A 16,047-nucleotide genomic window follows, 5' to 3' on the forward strand; every position below is an offset into this window, starting at 1 on the left:
TGACAAAAGTATATTAAATTAAGCCTTTCACTAAATATGTAGCGGTTCGAGTCAATATTGAAAAGACAAATTGCATGAAAAAAACACCTGATGTGCATTTTGAATGTTTTCTTTCCAATAGTCTCAAAGGAAACACGTTATGAAGGCCAAAAAGCCCTGAATCTTAAAATAGTTTTCCCTGTAGTGTCTCACTCTTTCAGCGTTACGGAGTGCATCTACTCTGCTGAATGCAGCTGGGGACAGTTTATGATGGATGGTTGGTTCCTTGGAATACAACATGCGAGTATTTCACAAGACAAACCAAAAAAAAAGAAAAAAGGTGGTACAAACATCTGGAAGTGTTTTCTGCGAAGGGTTCAATCCACTGAATGTTTGTTTTTTTTCTTTATCAGCCTTCTGCTCACTTGAGGAGAATAGCGGTCACACTCGGACATACACTCAAGACGACTGTAAGAATTTTGGCTTGGTTCCCGATTTGCCGAGCTCCATTTGCAGGATGTGACACGCTCTATCAGCTCTGACGCAACAGCTGAAAGCCCCTAGCTTCATTTTTTTTTTTTTTTTTGCATTTAGGCAGACTCTGGGGAGTTTAAAAGATGTGCCAAAGAAACCAAAGCACATTGTGAAGGCTTCCTCCATCTCACAAAGCAAACACTTGTTGCCCGACACACACAGGATATCAGTAAGCTGTCATGCCTGATACCCACTTCTCTTCCCCCCACTTTCTCCGCTTGTCTTCTCCCAAGCCACCTCCCTGGCTGGCTACCGGCCCACAGCATGGTAACCTGCCAAAGCCTTTGCACGTCTTCCCACTTTAAAGCCTTTTCTTAAACACCATTCAACGCCACATAAACGTTTGTGCTTTTGTTGTATCCAGGCACTTGTTTGTTAGTTAAAAACGTGTTTAAAAAAAGCTATAAAAAAACATTTTTTACAGACTTAAATACAGATCGTAAATTACTGTTAGGATAAAACGCTGAGATCTAAGCTTTTCCTCACATCCTGTAGACAGCCACACCCTGCTATGATTCAGTCCTGTGCAAAGACACAAATCACACGCCGCTTTGAAAAACTGGATTTTATAGCAAAACTGCTGTGTGCAGCGCAGACACTTACACAATGTTTTCCTGTGAGTGGGTTTGTTTTGAATGTATTTTTTTTTTTCCTTCATTCAAACACAAGCAACTGTTGACAGTTTTACATCACGCAGAATATGAATAACAACAGACATCCCCCCATTCACAATGTGAGAATCGTCAATTTATTACACATAAAATTTACCTACATACAGACTTATATATAAAGTTATGTACAGTATAGGTACACAAGTACAAATATAGACCTCTAAATCAAAATGTGGGCTGATCTGATTTTCGAATTAAAAGAAATTACAACATGGATTGCCTTAAAATGTTCAAAGCCAAAGCAGTTTACAGACTGCTCACGGTCACAAACCCTAACGTGCAGTCTTGAGGCTGATCGTACGCCAAACACCACAGGAATGCCAAGGTAAGTTTATACAAGTACTGCTAGGACTTGAAATGTCAACACATACGGACGTCACTTCGGTATAAATATGTGAGAAGCTGTCATACTTCATTGGTCCTGCTCCTCTTGAAAAAAATAAAAAATAAATCATGTCTTGTTCAACTTGAGAGTCGGTAAACAAGGTCAGGGTTTGTATATACATGCAGCGTGATGTCACTGAAACACAGCACAGGTCAACGAGCGCAACGGCTTTGAATTAAACTTTACCCAAACAACGTCGCTACGAGCAGACATCGTCCCAACCCAGAACATCATGTTCGGTTTGAGCTCCTTTAAAAAGAAAAAATGAGATGATCATTTTTTTTTTGTGGAGATCAAATTCATCCACTCCACGCATGACTTCACTGTAAAGGAAGAAAAGATCTGGTCTTTGGATTTTAAACCTCGACATTTTTGGGAAATACTTTTCTTCGCCAGCAGAGTTACTCAAGTTTCTCACTGAAGGAGCAGCACGTCACATCTAGTGACATCTAGTGGTGAAGCTGCAGCTTGCGGCAAACTGCAGAGGACGTCGATGTGAAAACATGGTGAACCGTGTGGTTAGAAAATCCATTCAATCAGAACGTTTAATGCTCATTCGAAAGTAAAACACAAGAGTTCTCATTTTCATGAAGCATTTTTAAATTATAACTATGAAAATAACACTGAATTTTAACCAATAGAGCTCCCAAAACCTACAAAATGGCACTGCATGGTTGAGAACGAGGAATACAGATAGCATTAGGTCTTTCCACACATTTGTCAAGCCAGGACTAATGCGCCTTCATTGTGTATCGCTATCATGTCAAAGTACAAAAGTGTCATGGGGGTTAGAAAATGACCTGCCGCTGATACGGCTGAGAGCCAGCAAGGGAGGTAGTAACACCAGAAAAACTGGCCGTGTGTATAGCGCATGTCTAACCAGCGATGCAGTCATGACTCAGCGGAGTTTTCGACACCAGCTTGATGTTCGTATGCACACACACTGATGCAACGCTGATCCACCTCTGTAAGCCACAGCCGATGTGTGAAAAGGACTACTGTTAGAATTGGTACCAAAATCCACCCAAACACAAATAAAATCCATTTTTTTCCTCCACGTGACCAAGAGGTGCACAGCTTCAATTCTAACAGAGATTTGCATAGATTAAACAAACCACATACAAAGCATTAGTCAGTAAAAGCCAGATTAATGGTTTCATCCGAGTCTATTCTTTGTGCTAGGCTAATTGATTTCTGGCTGTAGCTTCAACAGTGAACTATTAGAAATGAGAGTAGCATCAGACTTCCGAGGAAACTCCTCAAACTTGAGCCTTTTCCGTCACATTCAAAGTCAAATGAGAACTCTTAGTGGTCAGACGTCGTACGATACCTGCGAGTGCAGATAAAGCACAGAGGGGTTTTGGCCTGCTCAGCTATAGGTGCGTCATCAAAGAAAAGACCTCATAAATAAGTGCAAGTAGATTTTAAAGTTGTCCTATGAAGGGAAGTACATGAATCCACCACTTAATGCAGTGTTTGTACAAGATAGATTCATGCAAAGTTTTCAGATTAGTAAATATGCTGAGACGTAAAGGGAAAAGCTCTGTGCTTTTTGAAATGCTGGGAAATTTTTCACTGTGTTCTGAAAAGCTACAGTATGTACGATATTGTGTTAAGAGTTCTTAAAGACTCCATTAAACCTTTAAGACATAATCCATAGCATTCCCATGGAACAGATTTAGCTGAGTGAGTGCAACTCAAACACCTGCTTTGCATATCAAGGCACAGCTCTGGAATCAGCACTGCAGAGAGTGGTCCATTTCCACACGTACAGTCTTACAACACAATGCCCTCCACGTTACAGTTCAGCACTTCGTTGTGTTGGACCTGGCCAATCTGCCGGTGGAACTGTCCCTGCTTCTTGGTTCTCCAGCAGTGGATGTTTTGTCCCAGCGTGATACTCTTAATGCTGGGCAGGTGGCTCAGCATGTTGGTTGGCAAGGATGCCACACCAGAGCCAGACAAATTCAGCTCCTGCAGGGAGTCGAGTCCACTGAACACTGCGGGGCTCAGGCTCTTAAGATTAGGGTTGTTTGAGAGATCCAGAACTTGGAGGCTCTGAAGGCCCTTGAAGCTGTACGGCTCAATTTCCTGAAGGTCGTGGAGGCCACTGATGGATAAATAAGCCAGATCTTTAAGCTGAGAAAAAGCTCCCTCCTTGATTTGCGTGATGGAGTTACCGTCCAGGTTGAGGTACCTCAGAGAAAGTCCTGCCAGGCTTGGCACACTCACCAGCTGATTTGCTGACAGATTTACGCTCTGGACGTGCAAAGCTTTTCCATGCAAAGTGCTGGAGACTGACACAATCTTGTTATGAGACAGATCCACGCTGACAGGTTCCCCGTTCACTTTAGAAGCAAACACGTCCATGCCGAACTCCTGGAAGCTGTTGTGACTGAGGTCGACTTCAGCCAGGGGGAGCCCAGAGAAGCAGCTCGGTGAGAGGCTCTCCAGGTTGTTGTCGCTCAGATCCAAACTCTCAAGGTAGCGCAGCTTGGACAGGGCATTGGGGCTGAGCTGAAAATGAGACAGCAGAGAAGAGATGGATTATGAGAAAAGGTAGACATTCTACAGGTGTTGTGCTGTATGTTAACATTTCATTTGGAAAATTCAGCCACTGTTATTCAGCTAGCCACGGCCCATTTCATCTCGAGTTTCCAAACCCGTAGGCTGGACAGGTCGGTGCTGTGGCAGTCATTTAGCAGCCTCTGTAATTTGGAGTCTTGTCATGTGGAAAGTCTAAGTCCACAATCATGGACTGCAGCTGCTGAGGGCAAGCAGACTTTGTTCAGCCTCGAGGAGCGATGAGCTTGCTGAAGCAGTTCAATTAACCGATTTAGTTCTCTTCCCCCTGACAGTTCTGGGTGGAGTAGCCATCCAACTCACAGCAGACCTCCCCAGTTCAGAGGAAAGAGAGACCTATTTGGAGAGGCAACTAAATGACACTAAGGGCCAGCTCGTTGATTTTTTATCAAATCAAATTTATTTTTATAGCACATTTCATGTACAAACAATTTAAAGTGCTTTACATAAAATACATTGCATTGCAGCAGGGAGTGGAAGAAGCATTAAAATACATAATTTTTTTTATTTATTATCATCAATGGAATCACAGAAATCTTACTTTTCCAGTGGTATGTCGCATATGCACCCACTTGTGCACTGCACTTTTGTAAGTGGTGAAGTTTATCCAGAATGAAGGGTTTCATGTCCCAAACAGATCAGGAGAAGCTGATTCATGCTTTCATCTCCAACAGACTTGACTACTGTAACGGTCTTCTGACTGGACTCCCCCAAAAGAGTCTCAAACAGCTGCAGCCCGAGTTTTAACCAGAACAAAGAGATCACATCACATCACCCCAGTTCTCAAGTCTTTACATTGGCTCCCGGTCAGATACAGAATAGATTTTAAAGTTCTGCTACTCGTCTACAAATCACGGAATGGTTTAGGTCCAGAATACATGAATGACATGCTAGCTGAGTATAAACCCAGCAGAGCTCTGAGATCTACTGACTCAGGTCAGATAGTGGAGCCCAGAGTTCAAACTAGACACGGTGAAGCAGCTTTTAGCTGTTATGCTGTACACAACTGGAACAAACTACCAGCAGAACTGAAATCAGCCCCAACTGTAAGCACTTTTAAATCCAGGTTAAAAACATTTCTCTTTCGGTGTGCTTATGGTTGAGTTCCTTTAAATAATTTTAAAGCATAATGCTATAAATCCTCTTAATCGTTTTATATTTTTCTTTTTTCCCCTCCTCTTTGATTGCTTTTAACTGTGTCTTTTAATTTTTATTCTATTTAAATTGCTTTTTTTATGCTACTTTATGCTGTTCTTTTAAGGTGCTTTTTACACATACCCGGGTATTTTGATAAACGAAGACCTTTCCCTTCGTTTGTGCCTTTCGTTTATACACAAACGGAGTTTTTTCCTCCGAAAACGAGGCATAAAAAAAACTCCGGCAAAAGTGGAGATTTTTTAAAAACTCCGTTTAGCATTTGTCTATAAACTGATTGAAAGAGACAAAAACGGAGTTTTGGGCAATTGAGAATGAGGAGTTGTCGTCATAGTACTATCCGCCATGTTGGCAGGATGCTAGCGTGAAAACGCTATTCTCTCCGTTCGTTTACAGTGTACGCTTGTGTTTTTAAATCAGTATGTTTAAACAGTCCGGAATTGCAAGAACATGCCTAGAAATCACTGTTGTGTTAAGAACTGTTCCAGTACCTCACATAATACGTTTGGGAAACATAGGAACAACGAAATACATTTTTTCGAAGTTCTTCCTGTCAGCGGTTCTCTATTAGGCTTCTGATTGGCTTGTGTGGAATTCTCATTGTTCTAACACTGCCACCGTCAGGCTTGGCGTAATTTAACAGCTCTTGATAGCGTTTTTATGCTGATCAATGTAGACGTGTTTTTTTTTTTTTAAAACGGGGCTGTGTGCACCAAGTTATTTTTGCTAACGAAGGTTAGAAAATATGCGTTTATCAAAATACCCGAGTATGTGTAAACAGCACCTTAATGCCTTGTCTTTATGTAAAGCACATTGAGTTGCCTGTAGTATGAAATGTGCTATATAAATAAATATGCCTTGCCTTGAAGTTGTGTTAAAACCATTCTATCAGTCTTCAAGGGGTCAGAGGTTTAGCACTATCTGTAACACTCAGTACATTTTGTATTACTGTATCTATTTAACATTGGCTGAGATTAGCTTGCAATAGTCACAAGTTGTTTTTAAGTTACAAGTTGGCCGACCTTGTTTAAGGATATTTTTGTTCCCAGAACCACTGACCTTTGTGATACGGTTGCTGCTGAGGTCCAAGCTAACAAGGGTGGTGTAGCCTGGGCCAGACAACATGGCGTCACTCAGTGGGCCCATGGCATTGGAGGACAGGTCCAGGTGGGTTGTGTCCAGTGGGATGGGAATGGGCATGGAGGTCGTGGGACCCAGGCCTCGGCAGTCCACCCTGGTCAGGCTGAAGCTGTCGAACAGTCCAAAGCTTTCCACCTCGCAGTGACAGCCGGGGTGGCAGTTCTTGACGGCATTCGACTGGGCAGCCACCAGCAGCAATAGGTTAAGCCACAGAAGGAGTGCCATCATTCTCTGGAGAGGGGGGAGCAGATTACATTTAAGACCTTTTTTAAACAACGCCACTGTTGTTAAGGTTAGAAACTTAATCAGCCTTGATTAGATCAGAACACCTTGTACGTGCCAAACTCACAGGACATCTGTTTTGTGATTCCAGAAATTCAATGAGCTGCTCACTTTCAAAATGCCATCCTAAAGGCTTCTGTTAAGCTCTCCAAAAAAACTTTAAGCCTTTATTTGTGCAACTCGAGTAGCCACAATTTCCTCCCTCTTGGCTTTCCAGTGGGTTTGACCTAATTTCTTTGATCAATGATTTAATTTGCAGTTTCTTGGTCCACTCGACACGATGACGGTGCGTGGCTGTAAAAGGGAAAATATGAGTGCATCGTAAATCTCAGCTCCGTCTTAAAATTAGGGGGTGGAAAAGCATTTGTTCTCACACTTTGCACACTGCCTGAGCCTCAGTGTATCAGGACAACTAATTCAGAAATAATGCATCTGAAATGGCACCACAACGGGGACAATTCTCAATGAAACAAAGAAAACAAGCAAAGTCAGCAAAGTAAAAAAAGGACATGGATCAATAAAAATTGAAACCACAGTGAGCAAAATGCAGTAAAATACGATGTAAAAATAGAAAAGAACTAAATGATACAGTAAAATCCATGCCAAAGACAAACCTATCATACCTTTTTCAGCTCTTGCTTCGACCCTCTTTGTGTACCTGCCTAACTGAAAACTGAACAGCGCTCGCCCATGCAGTTCACATGAGTCAATGTTTACACACAGACACACACACACACACACACTCAAACGGGTATGAAAATTGGACAGAGGTTACAAGTTGTGTAACGAGCACAAATGTACAGTCATGGTCAAGTCGACCTGGAATGACACAACAGAGCGATCCACAGTTCCGCGGCATTACAGCTGCATGAGAAATTCAGTTGCAGCTTCGAGCTTAAGCCAGACGCGTTGGGCCTCGATACCAGACTGCAATTATGGCTCTGGCTGCCGCTTGGCACAAACTTGAAAAGGAGTATTTGGCAGAAAGCATTTATTCCTAAATGACAGTGCAATACACAGGACTTCACCTTGAGCACCTGAGTTCAAAACCTGCCCAAAGCACTCCAGATTGAACAGGATGGGAAGCGTTAATGCAAGTCAAATAACTGCCTTCCCAAGAGGTGGGGGGGGGGGGGGGGGGGGGGGGGGGGTTAAATTTTTTTTTTACGATAAATTACAAAGAATTTCTGACTTTTTAAAGATATGCAGGCAAAGCATGTATTCAGGTTACAGCTCTTATCAGGAGCATGTAACAGGGGGTTTGTTTGTTTATCTTAGCTTATGTAAGAGGGTGAGGTCACATTGCTGCATTGTGCTTGAGGGTCGACATAGGCAGCCTAATGACTATGGCTCAAAGTTTACTAAATCCAAGCTGTTCACCTCTGGGCAGCACTGTGTTCTATGTCTTGACCTCTGAACGTCTTACTACCACGGGTTGACTTTTAAAACTGACAATGTGAAGACTTCCTAAACTGAATGAATTGTGTTAGCCTGTTATCTAAAAAAAAAAAATGGCCAGTCAGTCTCTGTGTGCTGTAAAGTGAGGTCGAGAGTCCATGCAGCTGCAAGTTTTGACCGGACAGGAATGGACGAGCTCTGAGAGTGTTAATTAGGCTGAGTATACAAATCTTTCACTGGCTGAACATAATTTTTAACAGGATTTTTGCCAGCTGAGTTCTTCAAAAGTTACAAAGTGCACCGCTGGAATGAGCCACATCAAGGGGAGCAGAGCTAATGTCCAAACTAATAAATCAAGTTTGCAATACGCGTTGCATGAAACAGCGGCTGCTAAACTCTCATTTCGAAGCCTATATCAATCATGAGCGGTCTCATTCCAGCTTCAAACTGCAAAGAGAGCGCAGACTAAATGTGGGGAATTCTCCTGACATTTATCACGCCGGTCTTCAGCACTTTTGTCGCCTTTGTGCGGTTTTGCGGCCGGGCTCATGCGTCCCTCGACAACATCTGCAGGCTTCAGCAAAAAGATTGTGGATTTTCTGCACCAGGTGTCCCTTTCGAATTCTCACCAATAAACCTGAGCTAACAGCAAACTCCTGTCGGCGCTGCCTTCAAATCACACGCATCCTAACGACTGCAATTAGCCAACCATCCGCGAAACCCCCTGGGTGGGCAACTGGCAAAGGTGTGTGAACTCACGGGGCGACACCTCCTCACTTTCAGAAGGCCCCTTTGCGCCTTCCTTAAGCCTCTGCACGCACAGTTGCAGAGCTTTATCTGAACCTTAACTCATCACCCTGCGACTGTGTGAAAGGTTGAGCGGCTATCGCTGTAATGATCCAATTATTAAAGCGCGTTATCAGTTTTATTGTGTCAAGTCACGACACCATCCCCTCCTGTGTCCTACAATGAACATTCTTATCTGTGGCCAGATGAAATATCCCCTGCAGGCTGACACTCTGCTGATGGTGAAAGATAAGATGTCTGATGCACACCCAGAGCAGGGAACAAAGTGAGGAATCATTACCTGGCGTCTCACTGGCTCTCCCGTTTATCACTTTCCTTTGCGTCCACGTCAGACCCCCATTCCTGCGCTCTTTCGCGCGCTCGTCTTGTCCGCGGGACCACTCTCTCCCCCAATTTAATCTTCCAAGTCGAAGGCTGAACAACTGTGTAATTAGAAGATGGATGCCACTCTAATCCTTTTAACCCAAATGAATGCATGACACTGAGGAGAAGCCAGGGACTTTAAATCAAGTTGATGGTACTTAAGTGTTTTAAAACAATTATGTGGCAATGGAAATCCTTGGGCTGGATAGTGAATACTCAAACATATCAATGAGCAACATGTTTGTTTTTTTTTGTTTTTTTTTGCAAAAGTCGGGGATGGGATGACTGTATGTGAAGCATCGACTGAATTTTACCAACGCTTTTCTAAATAAAGACTGTGACATGAGAAGTAACAAAGAAAAAGTAAGATTGATCACGACCAAAGACGGCAGGCCTGTAGGATCTTTTGTTTATCCGTTCATCTGGTTGCTCTTTCACTACCAATTAGTGCAATGGATCTTTATGTGCTGTTAAAAACTCCTCCTGCTCTCACTTTATTTTGAAGGAGAAAAAAAGAGAAAGAAATTGGATATGGACGCTTTGTTTCCTTTTGTGTGAGGATGTTAGAACGTGTTGCATCACTGGCATCAGGCGAGGTGAACAAAGTACATTACTAAAAGATCTTTTTTGATGTACCTGAGGATTCTCAGGCTGTGCGGTTTGTCTGTTCCACAACAGCCCTGATCCAACCGCTCATTTCATTCTAAGTTAGCAGAAAAACAGGGCTTGCGACTTGTTGAATGGAAATGCGGCATAAGACCAAAACTAGAGTTTGGACGATTCTAATGAGCTTGAAAGACAATATTTGGTATGAAGCATTTCTTTGGGTAGTCTTCAGGAACAGTTCTCCAGGCTTCTTGAAGGAAATCCCAAAGCTCTCCTCTGGCCTTTCACTCTGTTCTCTGTTGAGATGATCCCACACCGGGCTCTGGGGAGGATTCATCCCTCCATAAGACCTGTTGCCACTGATTTTCAGTCCACTTCTTATACCATGTCTGGCACACCTCAGCCAGTGCACACCCACGTCTGTGCCAAGTTTTCAACTAATGACTCTTTGAAAATCATCTTGTTGGTGCGAAAAAGACTATTTTCTTTCTCTCAAACTGTGTTATCTTTGGCATTTTTCATAGAGGCAACTAAAGAAATAGAGGAGGGGGGGGGGGGGGGGGGGGTTACTTTGCGACAGGCTGATGTAACAAAATGGAATGGACTGAAAAAGAGGGAACATGCAGCCAATGTCGGAAGAAAACTTTGTAAGACATTTCAGGAAGAACTATTACTTAAGACCACTTGAGAAGATTACAAGAAAGTTTTGCCACTTGGAAACGAATATATATATATATATATATATATCTAGCCTATATATTATAGAGAAATGAGGGCTGGCTCATCCCTTTTGCATGGTACTTACCATCTAATTTACGGCTAGTTTTCAGAGGTTGGTTTTAAACTGCCATCAAGTTCGTGCAATACATTCGCTCCCTGATATACAGCCAGCTGTCCTTACCACAACCTGACGCTTTGCTTCGGATTTAAATATCTTTTCTGGGGTCTCTTTTACGAAGCCTAATCATCTGGGACTAATGTGCCCCAACTCTCGTCTTCCCACAAAGTGAAGCACCTTGGCTCTGCCCTGGGAAGTTAACAGGAGAGGCGGGCGGGCGTGCGCACACTGCACGGGCACCTCGGCAGATCAGATTTCCTGCAGCCGTACGTGGCAAACCGCTGGTAGCCGAGGACTGCGCTGCTGAAATATCTCCCAACGTGCACATCACATGCTTGTCTCTGTGTACAGTTAATATACCTTTATTGTCAACCACGCCCCTCTTTTAGCTGTCAGTTAGCTCCACATGTCCCCTGTGCTGGCATGGCCCATAACGTTCCACACGCACCAGGAAGGCTTTTCCGTGTGCGCGTGTCCATGTATAAGTGTGTGTTTCCAAGTAATTTGCGGTAACGACACTCAAGAGTCTGGTCAGTTCAGCCGGGACAAACACGGGCGGTCTCCTCAACACAGGAGCAAACCGTGAAATCTGATCTCGCCGGAGGTCCCGCTGCGTTTGTTGCCTCCGAAAACCCACACCGCTGATTCCAAGCTTAACGCAGTTTAAGAGAAAACTGTTAGTTGACGAAAAACGGCCATACTTGTTAATCACTTTCTGCCTCGGTCTGCGCCCCAAATAACTTACTTTGATGACTTTCATCCAGACGATCCGCTCTTCGGCTGAATTCACTTTACCGCTCCCATTTTCTACACCCCCGCGGCGCCCCTGTGTCCCGTCGTTTGGCCCCTCGGCTGGTGGTCCTCATGTGCTCCGTGGGTCCTTCTCTGCGTGTCTTCTCCGCCACAATAAACTGCCAGGGGCTGGCAACGCTGGGACACCCTCATTTGTTCCCATCCCGTGAAGTCCTGCCTGCCCTCGGCTCGTTTCTTTTTTTTTTCTTTTTTCCACAATAAAGTCAGCCAGCATGCAAAATCAGAAGTTTTCCGGTCGGAGATTTTCAAAACAAAAGCGAACAAGTCTGACTTCTACACCGCTTCATCTTTACAAAAATATATGACATCTTGGATGCTGTTGAGACATTGTTCAGTGGCTATTGTTTTATTGGGTGGCCTTGGCAACTGCTGCCACGGTTTTTCTGTTGGTAAAAATGATAAGAGAATCATTTAAAGTAGCTTAACGTTTCACTTGAGTGCACTATGAGGTATAAAAAAAAATCTCACTACACATTCAAACATAGATACAAAATGGTGAGCTCACCGTAGTTCAGTAAATGGCGAGTGGTGAGTGATTTCAAATACAGTATTCCCATTAAAGTTGAGTTCTAAAAATTACCCATCGGTCTTTGCATCTCCCCTGAATTCTGAGTTGGGGGATGGGGAGGGCAAAAGAAAGATGGCTAAACAGCCTACATGTGCTTTTACACTGTTATTAAAGTTCTTGTTATAGTTGGCTTTGTTCTTAGACATTGTCTATTCATGTTCTGTATTTTTCTAAATAATCTATGTTCCTCATTTGTACTTGTCCACTCGGCTCATACAACACAATGTATTTCCTTGAATGGTCCAAGACTTTAAGATAGGTGATGAGATAAAAGTGAAGAAGATAAATGTGAACTATTTCCGGATATCGGGGCTTGGGCTGACGGATTTCCCGCGAGAGTTGTGTCACTCCCAGGCGCTGCCATACTTTACCTGGGACCAATAATACATTCTCTGTTTAATTTAACTTAACTCCGGCTAGTTATTGGGCTTCCAATGAAAGAATCAGTTCTCATTACTGGTTATTGAAGTTACTTCAAAACAACCATGTTTAAAACAGAAAAAAAAAAAAAAAACTTTAGTGTTTTCAGAAAGCAGGAAAACCAATGAAAAAGTTAAGCCAGGGTTGGTTCGGTATACTAGTTTAGCAGGGGGAACTGATGTTATCAGTTTTAAATGTTAAGTTCCTACAGCAGCTGAAATAAATGTTTCTGCTGTGGCAGAAAGTTCATTCATTATTTTTTTAATTATATTTATTTGATTAGGACAATGCACATTAATCAACATATCAGCAGAGCATCAATGTAAATATGCCACAGTTAGCACAGTTGCTAAATTTGATAACAATATTTGCCAATTTGATTGATAATACCGTTGCATGATCCCAACATAGCAGTGTTTTCCAACCTTGAGATGTTTTCCTGCTCCAAGACGCCTGATTCAAATGAATGGACCACCTTATCAGCTTGTCATCATGCTATAGAAGCCTGTTTTAGACCTGTTTATTCGAGCCAGGTGTGTTGAAACACCTTAAATATGTGGAGCACTGGGTCCAAAAGACCACACGGGAAAGTACAGGAATAGAAGACTTTTGTTGAAGTTTCCCTCTCTGAAAAGGGCTGAGCAGAGAGCAGGAGTTGGGTGGAGTTCAGCTCTTGCTACTAAAGTCCTTCACAAATATAACGCTTTTATTTCTAAAGAACCACAAGGGGAGCTTCCGGGCTGCGTGTAGTTTCGAACGCGGCCTTGATGCTGCTTGTCTTGTCGTGGCTCAGTCTTGTTGCAGCGTCGTGAATGCAAAGAGAAGCCGGGGAGGAGAGTGTTGCGCAACGAGGCGGCGGTGTGTTTAATTTGGCTTCAAGTGCAATTCTTGATCAAACTGATAAGAAATAACGTGAACGGAAACCCAGAGTGTTCCTGTTGCAGCTTACAAAGCATTTCTGGTCAAATCTTGTAGCCCGCAGAAACAAGCCTCTTCCTCTTGCGACGCATCCTCTGCAGTGGAAGGTTGTGCAAGTTTAAACTGGCCAAAGCACCAGAATATTTGATGTATTAGCTTGTAATATGTAACGATTGGCATTAAGTTAGAGCGCTCAGTTGTGTCCAAACACTGTTCAAGCCAATGCAAAACAAATATGTAACATATCAGAGCATCTTCTGCGGGTAACACATGATCTGTTGAAACTTTGGCCGCTTGGTGTTAGATATTGCAAAACCTGATCAAACTGGAGGAGCTGAGACACACGGGTCAAGTGTGACCATTTATGCATTTATGACGAACATATGGTGCTGCTTACACAAACCTGAGAGGGGAGGGGGCCCAATTCTCCATCTGCACACGCAGCCATTGTTTTCCACAGAGGAGCGTGACAGCATCGCAGCACACACCCATACGGAGCTACACGCGCACTCACACGCACTCTCAAGGGATAAGGGGTACACAGACACCGAGGCCTACTTTTTGAAAAATGCAAAAATAGAGTGAAAGTGCATGTAATGCTGTACGTTGTGAGGGGGGGCCTGCCTCGACATGTCAGTTTGTGTTCCACACTTAACCGCCTGCACACGCACACACGGACACAGATCTCTTGGAGATCTGGAGGTTTAAGCACAACCAGTTTGCAGAGGCCGGTTATGAAAGAAAAAAAGAAAGAAAGCGACAGATAAAGATCAAAAACTGTACTTCCTTGTTCTAACACAAACACAACTGAAGTAAACACGTTTCATCAGACACGCACAAGCTTATCAGATAGAAAACACCTAAATCTTTTATGCAATTCATTGTTTTTACTCATCAAAGCTGTATCCGCTGCTAACTTTCGAGCTCAGTACAGAGTACAGCATAACACAGCATTTTTTTCCTTCCTCTTAGATGATTTAAGAACAAAAGATAGAAATGAACATTTTATTAGATGTTCGTTTTCTGGTTTTGGAAGGGCTGTGTGACTAAACTGGTTTGTCATCTCTCACTGATAAATGACAAACCAGTTTAGTTTGAAAACAGGAGTCTCTCTCCAGAAAAGTAAATCTTGAGGCAAAAGAAAGAAGACGCGCACGTCCACTAGATGGCAACAGAGCTAAAGACATTCTCACTGAGGCGTCGCTGTTCGCTTCACTCTGGGAACAAGGCCGTAACCATCTGAAAGCTCCTTTTGAAGGAAGAAGGGATGGGGGGAATCCACCGGTGTCCCCTCGACCTCATGACTTATTGCCACGTCGGTTTTTTTTTTTTTTTCAAAACCGTGACTTACATCAAAAATACATAGAATGCACATGAAGCACATGAAATACATGCAGGACTGCTAATTATTCGGAATGCAAGGCGCATGTATTTCTGTATCAGATTGAAATTTAAAAATAGATGAAAACAACAACAAAATAATCTGTGCTAGGAATGATATCCTTAATTGGAAATAATCAAACTATAACTGACGCCACTTTTTTCTCTCTCGTTTGAGCTAAAGGAGAAATGCCTCGTAGTCCATAATAATGTTCTAACCTTCATTGTTGTAGTGTGAGCAACATTCAAGGTTTGTTGGGTGGACCGTGCATGCATCAATATGAAAAGAGCGCTTCACAACAACAACAAAAAACGGAATTCCCTTAAGTCAACATTTACCTTTGATTCATGTATTCCTTTCCATCCCTTCGTTATCCTCTTACCTGACATGTTTAATAATTCATATTCTTCTTGCCCACACCGCATTTCACATTCCCCCTTCTTGATACATATTTGGTAATGAGACAAAGATTCCTGATTTATTTTTGATTGTCTTTTGACGTTTTATTTAAAGTACCTCCCTTCAGCTTATAATCACCAATTCATTTTGGTCGCAGACATGTTACTGTGCCCAGAGCCGCGCAGGGCTTGTCTCGGGAGCAGCACCGTGTTGGGTGGTGTTCTCTGCTCAGTGTGCGGACGTTACGCTGTGTCATCATTTCTGTCCTCTATTCCGGGATGCAGGACAGCGCTGTCAAGGTGTTACGTTTAAGAGGCTCTTCAGCTTATGGGGGGGGGGGTAGGTCAGTAAAGGTGGATTCACTTTCCAGTTCCACGCTCACCTGAATAACTGATATATGTCTGTAACATTTTCTATATGTACTTTTTCTATATTTTTTTATTTACTGCTTTGTCTTTAGGAGACTAAAGTCAGGCTTGAGTTGGAGGAGAATGCTTTTGGTTGTGAATGTTAAACAAGCAAAGACAGGTGGAGAAAGAGATTGAAATGATGGGTCTCACTCTCTGTCTCTCTCTCACACACACACAGCTGCGACCTGATGTTTTCTGAACTATTCCCACAAGCTGCCAATACCCACACATCCTTGATTTGTTTCCCCTTTGTGATCTTCACTTTATAGTTGAAGTCCCCACTTATGATCCACCTGTGTTCTTTCTTTCTTCCTTTTCTAAAGTAGCCGATCCACCATTTTGTCCCCAACACACGTGTTGATGTTGTGGCAACCAGATCCCCTTGCAAAGCAGGCTG

The 16,047-nt window shown here is 43.0% G+C and overlaps 1 protein-coding gene across 1 annotated transcript; it reads right to left on the reverse strand.

Moving 5' to 3' along the window:
* Window positions 1-1,238: 1,238 nt before the first annotated feature.
* Window positions 1,239-11,747, reverse strand: tsku (tsukushi small leucine rich proteoglycan homolog (Xenopus laevis)). Its single transcript, XM_075473873.1, has 3 exons — window positions 11,487-11,747; window positions 6,367-6,678; window positions 1,239-4,086 (listed from the first exon to the last, which is right to left on the reverse strand). The coding sequence occupies exons 1-3, from the start codon at window positions 11,499-11,501 to the stop codon at window positions 3,346-3,348; spliced, it is 1,068 nt and encodes a 355-aa protein (XP_075329988.1). The 5' UTR covers window positions 11,502-11,747; the 3' UTR covers window positions 1,239-3,345.
* Between the last annotated feature and the right edge of the window lie 4,300 nt (window positions 11,748-16,047).

This window comes from Odontesthes bonariensis, chromosome 9, assembly GCF_027942865.1.
Source record: "Odontesthes bonariensis isolate fOdoBon6 chromosome 9, fOdoBon6.hap1, whole genome shotgun sequence".
Lineage (NCBI taxonomy): Eukaryota > Metazoa > Chordata > Actinopteri > Atheriniformes > Atherinopsidae > Odontesthes > Odontesthes bonariensis.

What these genes read in the sequence shown, in the direction of transcription:
- tsku (XM_075473873.1), bottom strand. An exon ending in GCAGCAACCGTATCACAAAG is followed by an intron (nt 4,087 to 6,366) that starts GTCAGTGGTTCT and finishes TCTCATTTTCAG; the next exon opens with CTCAGCCCCAATGCCCTGTC.